General features: G+C 40.9%; 1 protein-coding gene across 13 annotated transcripts in view; it reads right to left on the bottom strand.

Moving 5' to 3' along the window:
• The window catches only part of dgki (diacylglycerol kinase, iota), a 67530-nt gene that overhangs the window by 4291 nt on the left and 45256 nt on the right, over positions 1-17983 (bottom strand). For 9 of the 13 annotated variants that reach the window (XM_067490903.1, XM_067490904.1, XM_067490905.1 and 6 more), the window contains 20 exons: positions 15652-15777; positions 14731-14809; positions 14414-14469; positions 13865-13927; positions 12873-12946; positions 12291-12402; positions 12114-12200; positions 11228-11340; positions 10029-10091; positions 8490-8590; positions 7205-7284; positions 6858-6902; positions 6224-6293; positions 5092-5132; positions 4871-4995; positions 4006-4031; positions 2333-2370; positions 2091-2211; positions 1388-1424; positions 565-664 (listed from right to left, as the gene is read on the bottom strand). In XM_067490903.1, the coding sequence (XP_067347004.1) occupies positions 565-664; positions 1388-1424; positions 2091-2211; positions 2333-2370; positions 4006-4031; positions 4871-4995; positions 5092-5132; positions 6224-6293; positions 6858-6902; positions 7205-7284; positions 8490-8590; positions 10029-10091; positions 11228-11340; positions 12114-12200; positions 12291-12402; positions 12873-12946; positions 13865-13927; positions 14414-14469; positions 14731-14809; positions 15652-15777 (1557 nt within the window). The remainder of the gene's footprint in view (positions 1-564; positions 665-1387; positions 1425-2090; positions 2212-2332; positions 2371-4005; positions 4032-4870; positions 4996-5091; positions 5133-6223; positions 6294-6857; positions 6903-7204; positions 7285-8489; positions 8591-10028; positions 10092-11227; positions 11341-12113; positions 12201-12290; positions 12403-12872; positions 12947-13864; positions 13928-14413; positions 14470-14730; positions 14810-15651; positions 15778-17983) is intronic. The other 4 variants (XM_067490908.1, XM_067490909.1, XM_067490916.1 and 1 more) reach the window with 2 other exon arrangements.

Here is a 17983-nt window from a genome sequence, read left to right as displayed (position 1 = left end):
ACATCCAGCATACTGGTCAAAACTAACAAAAAGTCCTGTAATTAACAATATTTAAAGTTAATTTTTTAAAAATATTTCTAAGACTACATATATATATATACACACATATACATATATATATATAAAGATATTCAGAACAACCACAAAGAGACATGAGCACCCTAATAAAAAAAAACCCAAATAACCACACATTATTTTTATTGACATAGCTGGAAATCACTGCTGTGCCTGTTAACAGACAAACAAACAAAGCAGAACGATCAAGTTCTTTAGAAGCTTCTACTGACATGTCATAAGACACTTATCAGGTCCGGACATTCCCAGTATTCCAAATGATAAAAGGGCAAATATGCAGAATATGGGCATGTTTAATAGCAACAGGGACAGAGACAGAGAGACACACCCTGGAAAGCTGCAGACTGATTTCTCTGTGAATCATTTACATAACGTATTGCTGTGAAGTGACTCAGATTATGGGAAAAGGATTGTTTACAGTAAGTGTGTTTGTGCGGGACTGTAGAGAGAGTGTGTGTGTGTGTGAGTGAGTGTGTGTTGTGCCTGTACCTGGAAGTTTGTCTTCTCACGTGACGCCCCAGCTTCCACTAGTAATCTACACACTGCATGCTGCTTCTTTGAGGCTGCTTTGTGCAAGGCAGTCTCCCCTCTACACACACACACACACACAGTATTGATCAGATACGCTTTGAAAACGTCCTGCATGTCGGTTAAAACTACGATCACTGATGTAAAACAAGAAACCACATAAAGAGGTGTGTTGTTTGTATGCAATACTTCACACTAACAGAACTTGTAAAAAGGATTTACGTAGTGAGACCTCCCTTTGCACTTAGCCTGCCATGAACTATCTTGGCCCAAAAATATGGGTGGGAGACAAAAAGCCAAATCGATTCTGCAGCAGCAGAGTCATTTAGCTTGTTCCTCCACCTTAGCCCTAATTTAAAAGCCTGGTCCACAGGAGTTTGAATGCATAGTAATAGAAAGACATTTTTGGGATTTTTTCTTGTTGTCACTGCAAAGGAGAAAGGAGATAAGAGACAAACAGCTGACACAGCAAAAACTGTCTGAAATAAAAAAAGGATCAGCAGTGGAAGGTGACTTATTTAGACTTTTAATTTGGACTCTGGTTGAACTTAAATTGGAAAACGCGGCAGCATCACCCCGGTAATGATCTCTTACTGCCGTGTCTGGAGCCTTTTTTTTACAAGAACGCTGATGAGAAAGTGGGAAAAATTTGCAATTTAGAGAAGTACCAAAACTTCAAGAGCATGTCCTCCGAAGAAGTCAAGACATGTAAACTTTAAAGGGAGGTCACAGTAAATACCGACTTTTCCCTAGAGAAGCTGGCTGATTTTGTTAGACAACATACTTCTCTCTGTCCGTCAGATCCAGGAGGACTTTGAAGCCTGTGGAGAAAGAAACAAAGTATGTTTTCACTTTCATGGCAACAGGCAAACTCCACACAGAAATGCTGCAGTCGGCCAGGATTTGAACCGGAGACCTTCTGGCTGTGAGACAGCAGTGCTAATGACTCCACCACCAGTAGCTGACAAAATAAATGCTGAATGTGACATTCCTGAAACTAGTGGAGCAGAAGTTAATATACTTCAGGTGTCTATGCTTTTTGGGACACAGAGGTTTTTTTGGTGGTGGAACAGTGAAGGAAAAGGACAATAACACAGCCAGATGACACAGTATCCTGCAGCATTTCAGCTATGCTACCGTAGCCCAATTATGCTGAAACATTCTGCTTGATAAGTAAGTTTTGCCTAGGGCTGCGCAGAGCGCAGCGAGGTGTAGCAGATGGTAGAGGAGCAGCTTTTAGCTGGCACTGGGAGGCCTGAGTGGACCACAGTGGGTTTCCTGCAAGAGCCAGACTAGCTGTCTCCCTCTGCCAAGAATTTCATCAACTGTTTCGTGTTTGTTGTGCAGAGGGTTAAATATGGAGTTGGAGACTAATTGTGACCTGTATAATCTGCAGAAACACATCTCACCTTTTGATGCTAAAGGCGACATACAGTGCAGCGCTTTTAAGACAATCCCACCTTCGTACATGTCATGCACGTGCTCACCCTGATGCAGGATGTAGCTGACCACCTCCGTGTGTCCGTTCTGGGCGGCTATATGTAACGCTGAACACCCGCCGGAGTCTCTAGCCAACAAACTGACGCCTCGACGCACGCACTCCGACAGCTGTAGGTTTGCAGGAAAAGAAAATAAGAAAGAACTGGATCAGGACAGTTTTAGCCATGCAAATGATTTAAACGGTAAAAGTGGGTCCCACCGTTCCCGTCAGCCTGTGTTTCTATCTTACCATGGAAAGGTCACCAGAGCTGGCAGATGTCAACAAAGCTGTAAGCACACAGACAGACGCAAAACGTCAGATCACAAGGTCATCGCTCGCCCGGCAGATTTCTCCACAAACACGCCTGCTTGGCTGTGAACACATCTTCGTCTTTTTGAATACAGCAGTTCTTGTGTTGATAAAATGAGGTTGTTCACACTATTCACCACCTAAATATCTACTTTGGGTGTTAACTGTATGTCTGTTTGTGTGTGTCTCAAATAATGCAGAACTATTTTAACGTCAAAGAACGAAGCAAATGACACCAACAAGGTTTTTAATTCTCCAGATTCCCCTGGCAGGCTCTGCAAAGACTCTCAGTCCTCTCTAACTTTCTGTTTCACTTTCCTGCACGATCAGCTGTTTGTCTGTACTTTGTCCAGGCAGGTAAGGTCAAGTTATTTACTTGTAGCCGTGTATTTTCCTTGTCTCTGGAGCCAAAGACATGACCTCAGTGACATGTCTAAAAATACATAATGACAAGTACGACCTCAAGTTGTGAAAACACCTGTCTCTATTATTGCAGATTAATTTAGAAGCAAACGATGATTGATGATTTGAAAAATGATTTGTTGCCAAATGGATAAAATGTGAACGTATAGAAAATTCAGACTGTCCCTTTTGCATTTTAAGAGTAATTTTTAGGCCCTTATTTGAAAAAAGGGAACTGAATTGAGGTCAAAGACAAATGTAACCACAGAACTAGAGACATTCCTGCTGCTAAAGAGGGTAGTAGAATTGTGTTTGTGGGTTAGAAAACTGAAAGTGGACAAAGACAGGACATGTTAGAGCATGTTAAGATGAGGACAAAACAGGTTTGACCAAGTGGAGAGTACCAGGACTTACAAAGAGCTCTTACTGACATGACAAAGAGCCACGAGGATACAGTACAGTGCGTGACTCTTTTTGAACCTGTTTTTAGGAGGCACTATAATCCCGACAAGGAAGGGGAAGTAGGACTTTTTTGAACAAAGGGGAAAACACATCAAGCTGATATGTGTTTTCATACTGTCAACAAACAACAATATGGTTGAGCAACATTTTAATAATAACGGCCAAAAGTGAAACTTGTTAATAATAATACAGATACTAATGAAACAGCATTTCTCTCCCTTTTAGTTTCTAAAGTGATTTTATACTTGTGTGTGTATTTGTGTAAACACTAGAGCGAGGACCTGATTTCTACCACTCACGTGAGAACATTTAGACAAAGTAAGTTTAGATGGTTATGTCAGGTAGGGTTTATACTTACCTGACCTATTGGACAGTGTGTGTGTGTCACAGCACCCGCTCTCCCCTCCTTCTCTCCCCTCCTTCTATCTCTCTCTCTCTCTCTCTCCCTGTCTGTTTTGTGTGTTTGTTTCCCCCCAGTGCACCTGGACTGCGGCGGCGGCTACACCTCCATGCAATCATCCGCCCATCCGTTTCAAGCTCCTTTGATCAGGCTCTCCTTCCCCGGACATCGCTCTCCGTCAGCACCCCCCCTATCCCCCCGTCTCTACCCGTGCTACCTACCCCCCAAAATAAACCATTCTAACCTTCCTAACAACCTGGTTCTGTCTCTCTTTCTGGGTCCACTAACATTGACTGCACTTCGTAAATGTGACAGTGTGAGTGTGTGTGTGTGTGTGTGTTGGACATACCTTGTTCCTCCGGGGTCAATGGAGCACTGGAAAAAGAAATTAAATAGGGATTTTTAATATAAAAGACACTCACAGCTCTGCGAGAAACAATTGATTTACAATTCATATATTTACTATTATTGACAATTATTCTACTCTATTAAAAAAAAGAAAATTGAGAAGAATTTTTATCACCAGCTTCGCATCTGTAGTAGCCTACAGTTATCAGAGTCAGAGCTGTAATAATTAGTTAAATAATCAATAGATGATCCACTGAAAATTAATCCACAACCACTTAAATAATTGTATTTGTCATTTATTAAGATAAACTGGGAAATATTTGCTGGTTCCACCTTCACATTTGGATGATACTTTAATATATGATCATGATTTAAATAGTTTGGGGTTTTGACCACAGGTCAGACAAAGAAATTAATATTTGACATTTTATAGAAAAAACAATTTACTGAGAAAATCATTTGCAGATTGTAGCTTCAATATTACAGAGTTAATATTTTAGTTCAGAACATGTCCATCGCTACAACCTGAAGTGATGTCTTTAAATGTCTTTTTATGACCCAGCAACATTTACAATAAAACAGAGAAAAAGCAGCACGTATTCATTTTGAGAAGCTGGGACCATCTAAGTTTGCAATTTCTGCCTCATGATTGAATACATACATACATTTTTTTTGATTAATTTCCTCTCAAATAGTAAATTGTCTCAGCACTACCCTCATGATGCAGCAGCACATATATTGTAAGTTGCACTACTGAATTACTATGACTTACAGTAATTGTGATTATTGATGTACTGCATTCAAACTTACCTGTTACCTAAAGATTTTTTAAAAAGGGTGTATGTCTCACATATCTGCTGACGTACCCAGCAGAGGGTTCCACCACCAGATCAGGCATCCCTGCAGATGATCCCTGGCTCACCGCAGGTCCCTCGTGGTCCAGGATGAACACCTCATCCTGACAGATTTCTGTGACAAAGTGGAGGTGCTCCTGCAAACAGACGCAGAGGACAGAGAGAAACGTCAGCACACAGGCAGACGCAGCGAAAATCCGCAAACATTTGGCTGCTAAAAGAAAACCGTTTACCTGAGCCTTGTCTATTCGATAGAAGCGATCGGCTGATGTGGCTGTGGAGCAGAAACATTTCAATCAAAGAGATTAAACTTTGATTATGGCAATTTAAGCTTGAATCCTATGGAAAATGTAATATTATTCATTCTATCCAGTTGTATTTGACCGAATTGACTTTTATTGTGCATTGTGTAAAGGTTGACATATGAAGTCAACAAGTATTTAAAACTGTGTCAAATGCATGGATCTACCAAACTGTTACTGTCAGCCCTGTTTAATCGCTGTCATTGTGAAGTTGCATAAAAAGTCTTAAGAAGCAGCACACTAGGGCACAGTGAAAAGAAGTTCCAGAACACATGATTATTTCCTTAAAAACACACCAATGACTCATCCAGGGAGTCACCCATGTGTTGGGGTGTAAAAAACATAGCAACACACTTGAGACTCATGATATGTTGTTTAGTGAGTCAGTAATGAAACACCATTGATTTTTTTAAATAAATTTGCTGCACATGCAAAATGTTCAAATGGTTCATTTTTTGATAGCTGTGTCATAGCTGTTTTATTTTCCACTGCTGATTACTTCAAAAGTAAAAAAGTACTTTTTAAGTAAGTAAGTTTTATTCCGATTATATGCATATGCTGATGTGTTTTCATACTATGACAGTTCTTCTAAAACAACATATTTAAAATAAATATCTAAATGTATCCTCCATGCAGTATCACAGTTTACAGTATACAATCATAATCCCTGTATCTCGGAATTCTTCTCAATACACAGCTACACAAGTGTCAAGGGAAACTAGATCTCCTGCCTTGTGGTTTATAGATGCCCACTCTATCAGCTGAGCCACAACAGGCTCAAACCCTTCAACAAAAGATCTACAGACCTCTCAAATACTTTCTCAATCAACTGCTCTATACAAATTGCTGTGAATTGGAATCAGAGTAGAAAATTAAAGAGTTCACTGCTTTAAAGCAGATTTCAGCAGATACTCTGATTCAAGATTTGTCACATATGACTGAACCAAAATATACTGGGACATTTAACTGGGATTACCAACATTTATTACAACCACTTATTTCTATGAAAAATCATCTAATTGGTGAAGATTTTTGTCAGAGTCTCGACATTTCAGTCACTCACAATCCAAGAAGCTCCAGTTGGGAGAGAGTCTACTGGTTGAACTAGTTCTTGGGATGCCTCTGCTCTCATCCTGCAGACAAAAAGACAAACATGTTATCATTACAATCATTACTTTAGTGAACAGCAGCATATGAAAAACACTTAAGGTGGGGAAATAGAAGAAGAAAGAGGAAGAAGAAGTTTAGACCAGAGAGGTTTGTATTTCTATTATTATTTTTCAGCAGCTGAACAATCAGTAACAGAGACAGAAGCAATCTGGACAATGAGACAGTGCATAGTGTCATTAAAAGTAGCATTCAGACTCAGGCTGCTTAAAATATTTGTAAAATTGCTGTTAAGATTTTTCAATTAGTGGTGTGGTGGGAAGAGATTTTCCTCAACATGGGTGTCAGTCTGTTTACTGGGTTCTTGTTGTAGGTGAATTAATAAATGTTAAATGTGTAGTCTGTTCCATAGTTCACAGTGTTTTCACGCTTTATAATAACACTGCTAAAAACATCACAACATAACTATTCTGGGAGAAAGTCCTTGTAAAGTAAAACAGTAAAACATCTGATTATGATATTTAGCAAAAAGCCTGTAAATCCAAAAATATTTGCTTTCCCTTGCAGAGACACCCCAAGAAGTCATATACCTGATAGTGCACTCTGTGGCCAGTAGATGGTGCCTGGTGTAAGTCCTAGCAAGCACAGCAGACAGGTTTTAAGGTTAACAAACAGCCAAAGCATTTACATGAAAAGCTTCCACAGATGATAACTCAGCCAGTGAAGGTTTCCCACATGAGACACACAGCTAAAGAACAGCTCTGCATTCCCAGTGGTGCTGGTCGCTTATTGCTCTATAAATAACTGAGAGTGGAGAGATGATGAAGCGTGCATCATGAAATAATGATGAAGAGGAGGAAGAAAAAGAAAAGGGAAGAGGAAAATTAAAGTGGCAATTACAAAGATGAGAACGACAAGGTTAAAGATGAAGACTTGCCTCTTGTAATCTGTCGATATAAAGTCTGCATGTCTCCAGGTCACAGTCCCCTCGGACCACCACAATACCCACAGGGATGGCTGGAAAACACAAACTCAAACTTTACTCAACAGACAATGGAGCTTTTATATATTTACACATTCCAAACACATATTAATATCAAAGTGCTTTACAAAGGGAAAGTAAATCATTAGAGTGAAACTACAAACAATACACGATAAAATGCATTGAGAAAAAATAAAATCAGATCAAAATTGATAAAGTTAAAAAAACATAAACACCTTTACGGTACAATAACAAGTCGCACTTGCTGAAAGTGCAGTAGAGAAAACAAAACGGCAGCAGCTCTGAGATTATTAAGAGTTGAAGCGCGTTTAAGATCCTAAAGTATCAGCCTGCATGTATGTACACGGAAAGCTGCTAGAACGTGTTTGGTTCGGATTTGAGGGTCTGGCAGCTGATTGCTTTCTAAAGATGTGAGATGATTGTACTGTGACTGACAATGCATCAGGAAGGTGGGTAAAACTTGCATTAAGGCATTTTTGGTCACACTGGGGGAGCTGTAAACTGTAGAGTAATAGAGGTTGGGTATTAGAAAAAAATGATTGGCCCGGGTTGATTTCTCCAAGAGAACACCAGCTTCTTTGCCATGCACATATCTAACCAGATTTCTATTAGGCTTTAACAAGAGCACCTACTGTATGCAGGACGAAAGGCTGCAAGTGGGGAAAGGAGCGAAGTGGCTGCATGTGAAATCACTACATGGTGCAATGTTGCCTCATTTTAAACAAGTCTGGCTAAAATCAAAGTAAACAATTGAAACACAAGGGCCTGTAGAAGTTTAAACACGTTTTTTAATTGAGTTTGGGCTTGGAGAAAGGCCACCATAGTGTCTGCTCCAACTTATATTCTGTACACATAGCAAACCGAAACAAAACAGACAGAGTCAACTGGAAGAAGGCCGAGTCACCGTCTTCTGTCACTAATGAAAGTAAGTCCAACATGTACTTTCTTTCAGCACAGTTTTTGGTCTTTAGCTGGTTTGGGGAAAATATCAGGATGTTTAGCTGATAAATGCTCCTTCTGTGCATTAAGAACAGGCAGTAAAACCAGAACAGTTACAGTAAATGGTGGGCCTACCAGCCAAAACATGAGCTGAAAGATGCTAAAATGGGTCTACGCCAAACGCGCTCAGTATTCATCAGACTCATGGTTCAAAACAGATGTAAAGGAATATAAAAGGATTAGAATGGGTAAAAAAAGCTTTTCGCACAGAGAGCCTTACAGATGTCTCGTAGCCGCTCTTTGTCATACTGCAGTCTGTCGTACTCCAGGAGGCTGATCCGATTTACTCGAAGACGAAGACGATCTGGAACTGCGTGAGGACTAGAGAAAGCACATGCAGCAAACACACACACACACACACACACACACACACACACACACACACACACACACACACACACAATAGCATGTAACATGCACACACATAGTTCACAGGTCCAAATGGTGACAACATCACACTTATGCACACATACACACATACACGCCCACGTCACAAATCTGAGCTTTATGAGACTGACTTTCTCTTCTATCCTGTTCCTTTATATTCCGGCTTAGTGTAGAAGGTCTAGCATTTCACATAACTGGAGGTTGTAAAAAGTAGCAAACGCTCCCTCCAGAAGCACAAAGTGTAAAATATAGGACTCTACTATCTTCCTGCGACATGACTTTAATTTTGCGTTTCACTTTAAGCTGGGCCAACATCAGTGTTTGTGGGCAATATTGCCTTCAGTGAGCATGGAGGTGGATGAAAGTAGAATACTGACATCCATAAGATGGTGGGCACTAAGCAAAAACACAATGAGAAAACATAGTTGGTCACACAGCATCTGTCCTGTTCCTCATCTGTCCAGTTTAAAAGCACCACATTTTACCTACAGACGGACTGAAAGGCTGTCAAATTAAAGTACATTTACATCTCCTGGATTCTTCTGTGTCACAGTTGACTGTGACACCCAGAGACAGGTGCAGGTGGACGTTAGTTAAAGTGACTACAGAAGGAAAACCAACAACACAAGAGGCAGAAGCACATTGAGAGGTAGAAAGGCTTCGTTACGCTGCCATACAGTCTCTCTCTCTCTCTCTCTCTCTCTCTCTCTCTCAGTCACACTGGGCCACTTATTACTTACAAACACAGCCAACAAATATCACATTAAACACAAGACAGTATGCTCTGACCAGTTGGAGTTTGACACTACTTTCTGCTGCTTGGTGTTATTTTACAGTACTTTTTGTGCTTCGGTGCCAATGTTTACTGTTATCCCTCAAACGTATTACAGTCTGTATTTACCTAATATTACGCAGTAGTTTTGGTTCTGCATCCACCTAAAATAGTATTTCTATGTCTCCATATCCTTTCTACAATTGCACTTTATTTCTACCCTGTACTTAATTTGCAAAAGCGTTTTGTGTTCACCTTGGTCCAAAATAAGTTGAGTTCCATCTCAGAAAGCTGTAAATTCCCTAAACTAGAGTTTGCATGGAACAGTAAAGAGAAAAAAGATGGAATAGCTTAGATTATCAGAACAGTAAATCCGAGGTAAAATATTTATTTCTGATCTGATCTCTGAGTGTTGGTTTCTGTCATGCCATCAGCTAAACTGGATTGCATCTGTCACATCAAAGGTGGAAACAGCTACATGGAGTAAATAAGGACAGTATGAGCAAATCAAATAGTGGCTGAACCGGAAACAAACCATGACACAACACATCTTATTACTTCCATATACACAAACACACATGCAGTGACAGAGGTACTTACACAGAGAAGGAGTCAGGGGGGGCAGAGAGGCGGCGCAGATCAGCTGCACACACCTTCTGAATACTACAGCCGCACACACACACACACACACACACAGAAGAGAGGGGGATTGTATGGCACAGAGGAGAGGAAAAAAAAAAGAAGGAGGCAGAAGAAAGAGGGTAAACAAGATTATCAGAGGAGGAGGAGGGAGGAGAGAAAGGTGGTGGCAGGAAGGGAAAAGAGGCAAGTGGAGAGAAAAGGAGGAAAGGAAATGAGATAAGGCATTGAAAATAGATGAGAAAGAGGAAAAAGGGAGAGTAAAGGAATCAGGAGGAGGAGAGAAGGAGGAAAAACAAGAAGAGGATGAGGGACAAGCAGAAGAGAGGAGAGGAGGAAGAGGGGGGGAGGTGAGGAAGAAATGAGGAGGTGTAGAGAAGAAGAATGGAGGAAGGAAATGAAATAAAATAAATAAGGGAAGAAAACAGAAGAGTATAATATCCACCAAAAATGATAAGGAGACAAGGATAAGAGAGAATATGAGGAAGAAAGAAGATGATGAAGTAAAAGTAGAGGAGAAGAAATTAAATGAAGTGATAATGATTATGAGGAAGACCATAAAGAAGGAGAAAGAAGAAAGAACACACCAGAAAAAAGGCATTAAGGGTATTGAAGAAGTGAAGAAAAAGGATGGAAACAAGACAAAAAGAGGAGAAAGGACAGACAGAGAAAAGCCCAGAGGTAAGTAGACAAACACTGATAGCACAGAGTACAGTACATCAAGCAGAGACACTAGTTCACTGCAGCTACAGCAAGTAATTATCCTCCACTGTCCAGCTTGTCCACTTTAACAAACAGCAGGAAATAGACCCACATATACAGACAAAGATATACGTGAGGAATTATTAGAGCTACAGGGGTGAAACTTCATTTACCAGGTTTTACTCCATGTAAGAAATCAATAAGCACCTCCTTGTGCTGGTGCTTTCAGCTGAGGGGAAACCCACTCTGGAGACACCCCTATGTGATTAACTGAGTGGACCACATTACACATCCCTGCTCTGATTGTGGTTTGGCGAGCTGAACCGAGACGTGGGACACCGAGAGGAGTGAATGTCAGCTCCCACTAAACAGATTGTATGACTCACTCAGTGCAAAGCAGGATTTTACAATACTGCTGGCCTAGATTGTGTGTGTGTGTGTGTGTGTAAATGACTCACTCGTTGAGTAGGGGCACAGAGGTGCGTCTCTTGCTCTTCTGGACCATGTTGGCCTGATTTCGAAGGGAGATGCGTAGAGTGGAGGGCGCAAGTCGACACGGCTCGCCATCCACCTACATGCACGCACACAAAGCCACACAAGGACAAAGCCATAATTAAATAGAGCATGTCATACTGCAGGTGGTCATGTTAGCTGATTATATCTAAACAGCTGAGCATTGATGACAGCGGCAAAGCAGGATGATACTTGACAGCCAGCAATCTCTGTGTCATGTTTGATCCTGCTCTCTTTCTTCTGAACAGCAAATTTACGACAATACCAAGACGCACTTCTTTTTCCTTTATTGGCTCCCAAGCCATAGCAGAGCAGCCAGATGTGCCACACGAGCTGTAGTCATACAGCACCTCTGAATACAACTTGCTGTTTGAAATGCTCGTTTGCACACAGTCAAAAACACCATTAAGTCTTCATCTGTTTAACTGTGTAAATATTACACAAGAATATTTTTAAGCTTCCACTTATATTTTAGGCTTTATTCTTCATTGTATGCTCACATTACTCACCTGCTACAGAACACACATTTCCTACTATTGTTACATGTAAATCACAGTTCACATTCTATATAGTTAGATGCACAGGTATTTAAGGAGTGACACAGTCTCCATCATCATTGTGTAGCTATCAATGGATCTGTAAAATGAGATAATGTGCTTTAAGTGTAGACTGTCAGCTTTAATTTAAGGGTTTGGTCAAATGTTATATGCATTGTGAATTATTTCCAACCATTAATATACATAGCTCCTCATTTTTAAGGGCATTGTTTTATGGACCTAATTGTATATAATCTGGGGCTAATTTGGGGGTTGTGATAAGGTGTGCGCTCACCTGAACGGGTACAGTTTTGAAGGTTGTGAGAACAACTTCTCTGCACTGGTGAAGTCTCTCACCGTGGCCACCAACCTGTAGCGCGGCCTGGTGGACAAGAGGCGGGTTTACACATTAGAAACCTCACAGAAAAACACACAACACTGTGTCTTTGTCCTGCTTTATTGTCTCTCTTACCAGTGACGCCATGGTGAAGCCGATAACCTCGATGCAGCCGTCGTCATGACGCTGCGGTTCAAAGTCACGGTGGTCGCCTGTGTTGCCCCATGGCATGGTGCCAGCACAGTACCTGCACATGCACACGCACATACACAAATACTGTAACTCCAAGGCGGCGTGGGAGGATTGAAATCAAAAGCTTCAGTGTCACAGTACAAAGCCAGACCCTGTTCTTGCCATAAGGACTTACTAACCAACTAAAAGGAATTTTGTGAGTGTTCACTTGAGAATCGCAGTATCTCATGTTTTATTCTTAATGGTGTTTCATAGGCTAAACACCAAATAATTATATTCAGGTGCAATTTGTGCTAAGGGAAATTGCAAAGTTGAAATATGTTTCTTATTGCTGGAAAATGTCAGCTATAAATGACACAGACAGTGTTCGGTTTTGCATAATAGGCAGCCAGACACACTGTTACATGGAAATATTGAAATATGGAGGACATACATTAAAATGAGGCTTTGCTGTAACCACAACACTGTATAACTGCAAAGAAAAAACAATTAGTGTTGAACAAATACATCTGCATGTTCTCTCACCTGGGAATGTTTAGAAACACAATGCACTGGAATTTAAGCTCCTGGATCTTGGGTGTTAGATCTGTTCCATCACACTGAAACAGACAGACCAGATAACAAGCCTTATGGTGAACAATGACTAGGGTTTCAAAATGAACTCAGTGGTAGCACAAATTAAAGAACTGAAATATAAAAGTTAAGTTACAAGATGTTCTCGTCTGTTGAACGTGTTAAAAAAAATGTTCACTCTCTGATCCTTCATTTGCTGTTACATGTTGCTTCACTGGCAGTTCACAGTTTTCATTCTCAGTTTCACAGTTTTTTCTTTCGGTCTTAAGTCTGTTATAACAAAACCATTTACTTTTCATGAGGGTTACATTTGTTTAATTTAAACTAAATTTGTAACATTTGTTACAGGAGAGTTTTCTCCGCTTGTACCTAATGAACTATATTTGGGGGGGTCCCATATTTTCCTGATTGTTCCTTTACTCATTCTTTTTAAAAAGATTAAAAAAAATTCCTTCCATGAGGAAACTGTTTTTTCCATAGAATAGTACCATCAATAATTTAGTCCACATCTGTAGCTGTTTGTTACCAGGATGTTCATTGTGTTCACTCCCTTTTACTTTCACAGACTGGAGAGGAAGTGACCTATTTGATCAAAAATAATGAATAAGTTTTAATCTTTCTGTACTGTTCCCACTTTTTACACAATTTTAATTTTTTTTCCCCTTTAAAAACTCAAACATGAACTTGTAGTTTATAACTGTAGCAATATCAGTTCATTTTTTTGGAAAGTTATATTATTTCCAAGAAATGATCTGGAAAATACAAAATGTCTGTGGCACGGAGAGGATTTCCATGTCCCGCTGAAGGACACTTCGACGTGCAGGATGTCAGACAAGGAGTTGAAGGACGGGCTTTTTAATCACCGAGCCGACCTGCTGCCCAGACACGTGGACAGGGAAGACGATACCGAGGCAGAGAGAGGAAGAGAGTGTGTTGACACTCACCACTACTCTGACATGCTTGGACAAATCCCTGGAGCTTCTTTGGAGGAAATCTGAGAATGCTGCCTACACACACACACACACACACACAGGACCCAAACAAACAGAATTACAGTTCATTACATTTCCCTTATTAAAAACAGATAACTCCTCTGCATGCTTCCTCTCTAGCTCCCACCCATCATTTCTTTCTTTGTGTCACACCCACAAAATTGTCAGAAAGCTAAAATGTAAGCTTTTCTAAGATTTACTTTTTACTAAACTTTTACATTTCAATCAGACTGGTTCAAAAACAACACAAAAAACTTTTTATTTTTTGAGGACATATCCAGCATTAGCTTCACCTGCTGTACCTTGCAGTTAGTTCTATTTGCTTTGCTAGATTTGTTTGCACACAACTTTCTCCTTTTTCTCTTTGCCATGAATTCTCTCCATCTCTTAATATCATTCCTGTACTAGAGTCCTCGTGTGTGTAGGTCTGTGTCTCATTAAAGCAACAACAGTGTGTGTTTGTGTGCGAATGTGAGTGCAACAGGTCATATGGACACTTACTCCTGCATAGAACATCTTGTTGCGGAAGCGACTGTTAAACTTTTCTGGGTTGGCCTCTGGAAGAAGAACACATCACATATGTTGCAGAGATTGTGGACATTTAGACATTAATAATGAAAAATACACAGATGTAAAGTAAGAGAAAAATGTGTGCATGCATAAAGGTTCATATGAATAATTGACTTTGTTCTGCTAAACTCTTTTTCACAACAGTGGAGAATGATGCATTAACCAGAATGAACAGAGTATATAAATAGAAACAGAGGTAACAGTAGGGTGACAGGACTGAGAAGGACATTAAAATACTTTTCACCGACCTCTGGACTCATGGAACTCCAGGGTGACGTGAGCGTCGAAGCCAAGGCTGAAGTAGTTGTTGAACACATTTAGAGGAAGCTAAGGACACAGAGGAAACACATTCAAGTTAGTGCATTAGCATAAATATTGTACAATATCCCCTCAGAGCTGGCTGAGCCTCAACTCTGCTTAAGACATTTATGTAAATTAGTGCAGTAATGCCGTTTATGAAGTATATCCATCTATTGATGCTTGTATTTTTTGCACAATGTTTGTTCTATGCTTATACATTACTGTAAATATGTACTGTAATGATTTCTTCTTCTATTGCCAAACAAGCACAACTACTTTAGCCACTTATTGAGCTTCTCATTGTAGTTGAAAGGTCAAAGCTGAATGGCTAATTCAAAAGGATTACTTCCTGCTGTTTGTTGCATATTAAAAGGTTTGCATGGATCCTAGCTGGCTCGGGGGGGATTTGAATTACATATACACTTGGCTACTAAAAATCTTCCAACAAAGGACAAGTGGACTCCAACTGTCAAATAAATAAAACTTTGGAGTAATTAGCCTTGGACATAAGACTGAGATATGAGAAACAAAACAACAAAAAAAGGCAGTATTCACTATGTGCCTATAAGATGTGTCATTGTTGTTGTGTACATCAGAAGGATGTTTGAGCCATTTTTTCTGTGTAACACTTAAAAATTGAAGGAAGGACTTATACAGGAAGAAACAGGAAAGTCGGGCTTATTCAAACTAAAGGAAAAACATTGCGATAGGCTTATGCAATGTGCCCCCTGCAGTAGGTGTGGCTGCCTCCCTCTAAAGAAACAATAATACAAGTTAACTACTTAGCCTTTGTTTGTCTCCACAATCTGATTCATGTAGGTACACAAACACACACACACCCGAACTGCCAACCCACAGCACGAGCTGACCTTCTGTGTGCACTCCTCTGGCTGGGCGGCACTCTTCTCTACTAGAAGGTTCCACCTGTCCAGCTGCACCACCGCACCGTCCTCGACATGACACAAAACCTTGGACACGGGTTCATCTGTATAACCCTGCGAAAAGAGATCACATGATTTCAGATACATTACGATGCTTTGTGGAGGTAATATTCTCTCCACCCAGCCCACTTTGGAGCTGCTGTAGAGCCTCCTCAGCAGCAGAGTGGTCAAGCTGTCATGAAGGTTTTCAGTAAGATGGCGTTATATGACCATCAGCTCCAGAACAACTGCACCTCAATGGACTTTGTGGCGAGACTATGCAAAAGGACTGAGCACAGCTAATCAGACATTCTATGAACCGGTGTAGATAAATGGGCAAAAACAATGATCACAATCCATGAAGTCGGAAAATGTATCCAGATTAACTCCTCACATCTAAAAACTCCAATAGATGCCATCAAATTTGCTACTGCATGGTGACAAGGGAACAACACTTTCACCTAAATGTTATATATAATGGTCTGAAAATATTTATAATATCTATAATTTGAAGATTATCAAATGGGAAAAGAAGGAGTAGAGGGGTAGAAAAGGGCAAAGGCCTTTCCGCTTGTCCCTTCAGGGGTCGCCACAGCGGAATGTGTTCGGCACGTTTATACCCGATGCCCCTCATGCTGCCGACCTCCCATTTCTATTTGGTTTCGGGACCGGCACCAAGGTAGCCCTTGGTGGTTGGTAGGGGCCACACCTGGTGGGGTGGAATTCGTACCCACAGCCTTCTGCATCCCAACCCAACACTCTACCACTGAGCCACCAGGCCCCCTGTAAAAGGGCAAAGGAAAGGAAAAAGCTAAAAACGTAGCGAATACACAGCAGGACAAAAGAAGACCCAGGTGGATGTGAGGAAACTGAGGGGCATAAAGGAAAAGCACAACACACACAAAAACACACAAGGTGAATGAGAGGAAAAAGTGTCAAAGAGACCGTGAGAGCATGTAATGACTGTCTTTAGTAAGTGGTCACTGAGGCCACTTCACTGACTCTATAACCACTCTGAGAAAACACACAAGAACGCGTAAAAAAGCCTCTATCATCGTTCTCCATCGTTTGTCTCCCCTATTGGACAGGATCAAGAAATCAGTGCAGAGAGGCACACACACACACACACACACACACACACCCGTCTGATGATAGTAGCGCTCATCAGCAGGGTGCACACACTCTGACACGCAGTGAATCACACAGAGAGACATTCACACTCACAAAGAGGGAGGTAGACGAGAGGCACGGCAGATGCTGCTGTGAGCAACACAGAGAGTAAGACAGACGGAAAGAACAGGAGAAGGAAGAAAAGCTAAGTGCTGGAGATGGGAGAGGAAAAAAATGAAAGGGAGGACAGGAAAGGAAAAATTTGGTAAAAGAAAGGAGTAAAGCGTATAGCAGAAGAGTGGGAAAGACTTAACGGCAAAGAAATGGAACAAAGAGAGAATGGAATGGAAAATGGAATGTACAAGGTGGAAAACAACAAGAGGAAAGAAATGAAAATAAAGAAAACTGAAGGAAAGGGAGGGAGGTGAAAAGAGGAGGGAAGGAAGAGAAAGAAACATATCGAAAGGAAAAGAGTGGGAAGGACAGAAAAGAGGTAAGAGGGAAAAACTGAAAGAACGGGGCAGGAAGTGTAAGTAAGGAAAAAAGAATTAGAGAAGGAAAAGAATGCAAGGTGGGAAGAACCGGGAAGGAAGAGAAGGAGAACGAAAAGCAAAGCTAAGAACAAACCAAGTGGATTAAAAAGCCTGCAGCCAGAAAAACCAAATGAAACAAAGGATAAAACAGAAACTAATTACATGGCAGATATGAAGGCTCAGCCTGATCATCAAAGCACCCATCTCTGTCTGTGTCAGCACTTTCTGCACGCTGTACAGCTGGGGACTCGTCCTTGGTTAAACATTCAGCACAGTGCACACGGAGACTAAATGACAGAACTACTATTATTTTCGTTCACATGAACAACATGTTTTGTAATAAAACTTCGTTGCATCGGGCACCACGCTGCTGGAGTGGTTAACGCTCGCGGCTCACAGCTAGATGGTGGCAGGTTTGCGCCTGGATCCGCCGTGGCCTTTCTGTGTGGAGGTCCACCCACAGACTGATGACCCGTCCATGGCGTACCCCACCTCTCGCCCGATAAATGCTGGGTTAGGCTCCAGCTTTCAGTGTTCTATACTGTTTCTAGGATCGGGATCATCAGCATATAAGCAAAATGGAATTTTGTTTCCTTTGCTTTACCATAACTCTTCTTTAAATTAATGAGAAGTGCTTG

Source organism: Channa argus, chromosome 21, assembly GCF_033026475.1.
Source record: "Channa argus isolate prfri chromosome 21, Channa argus male v1.0, whole genome shotgun sequence".
Taxonomy (NCBI): Eukaryota; Metazoa; Chordata; class Actinopteri; order Anabantiformes; family Channidae; genus Channa; species Channa argus.
Note: the sequence above shows the minus strand (reverse complement) of the source record. Positions and strands in the feature narration are given on the sequence as shown.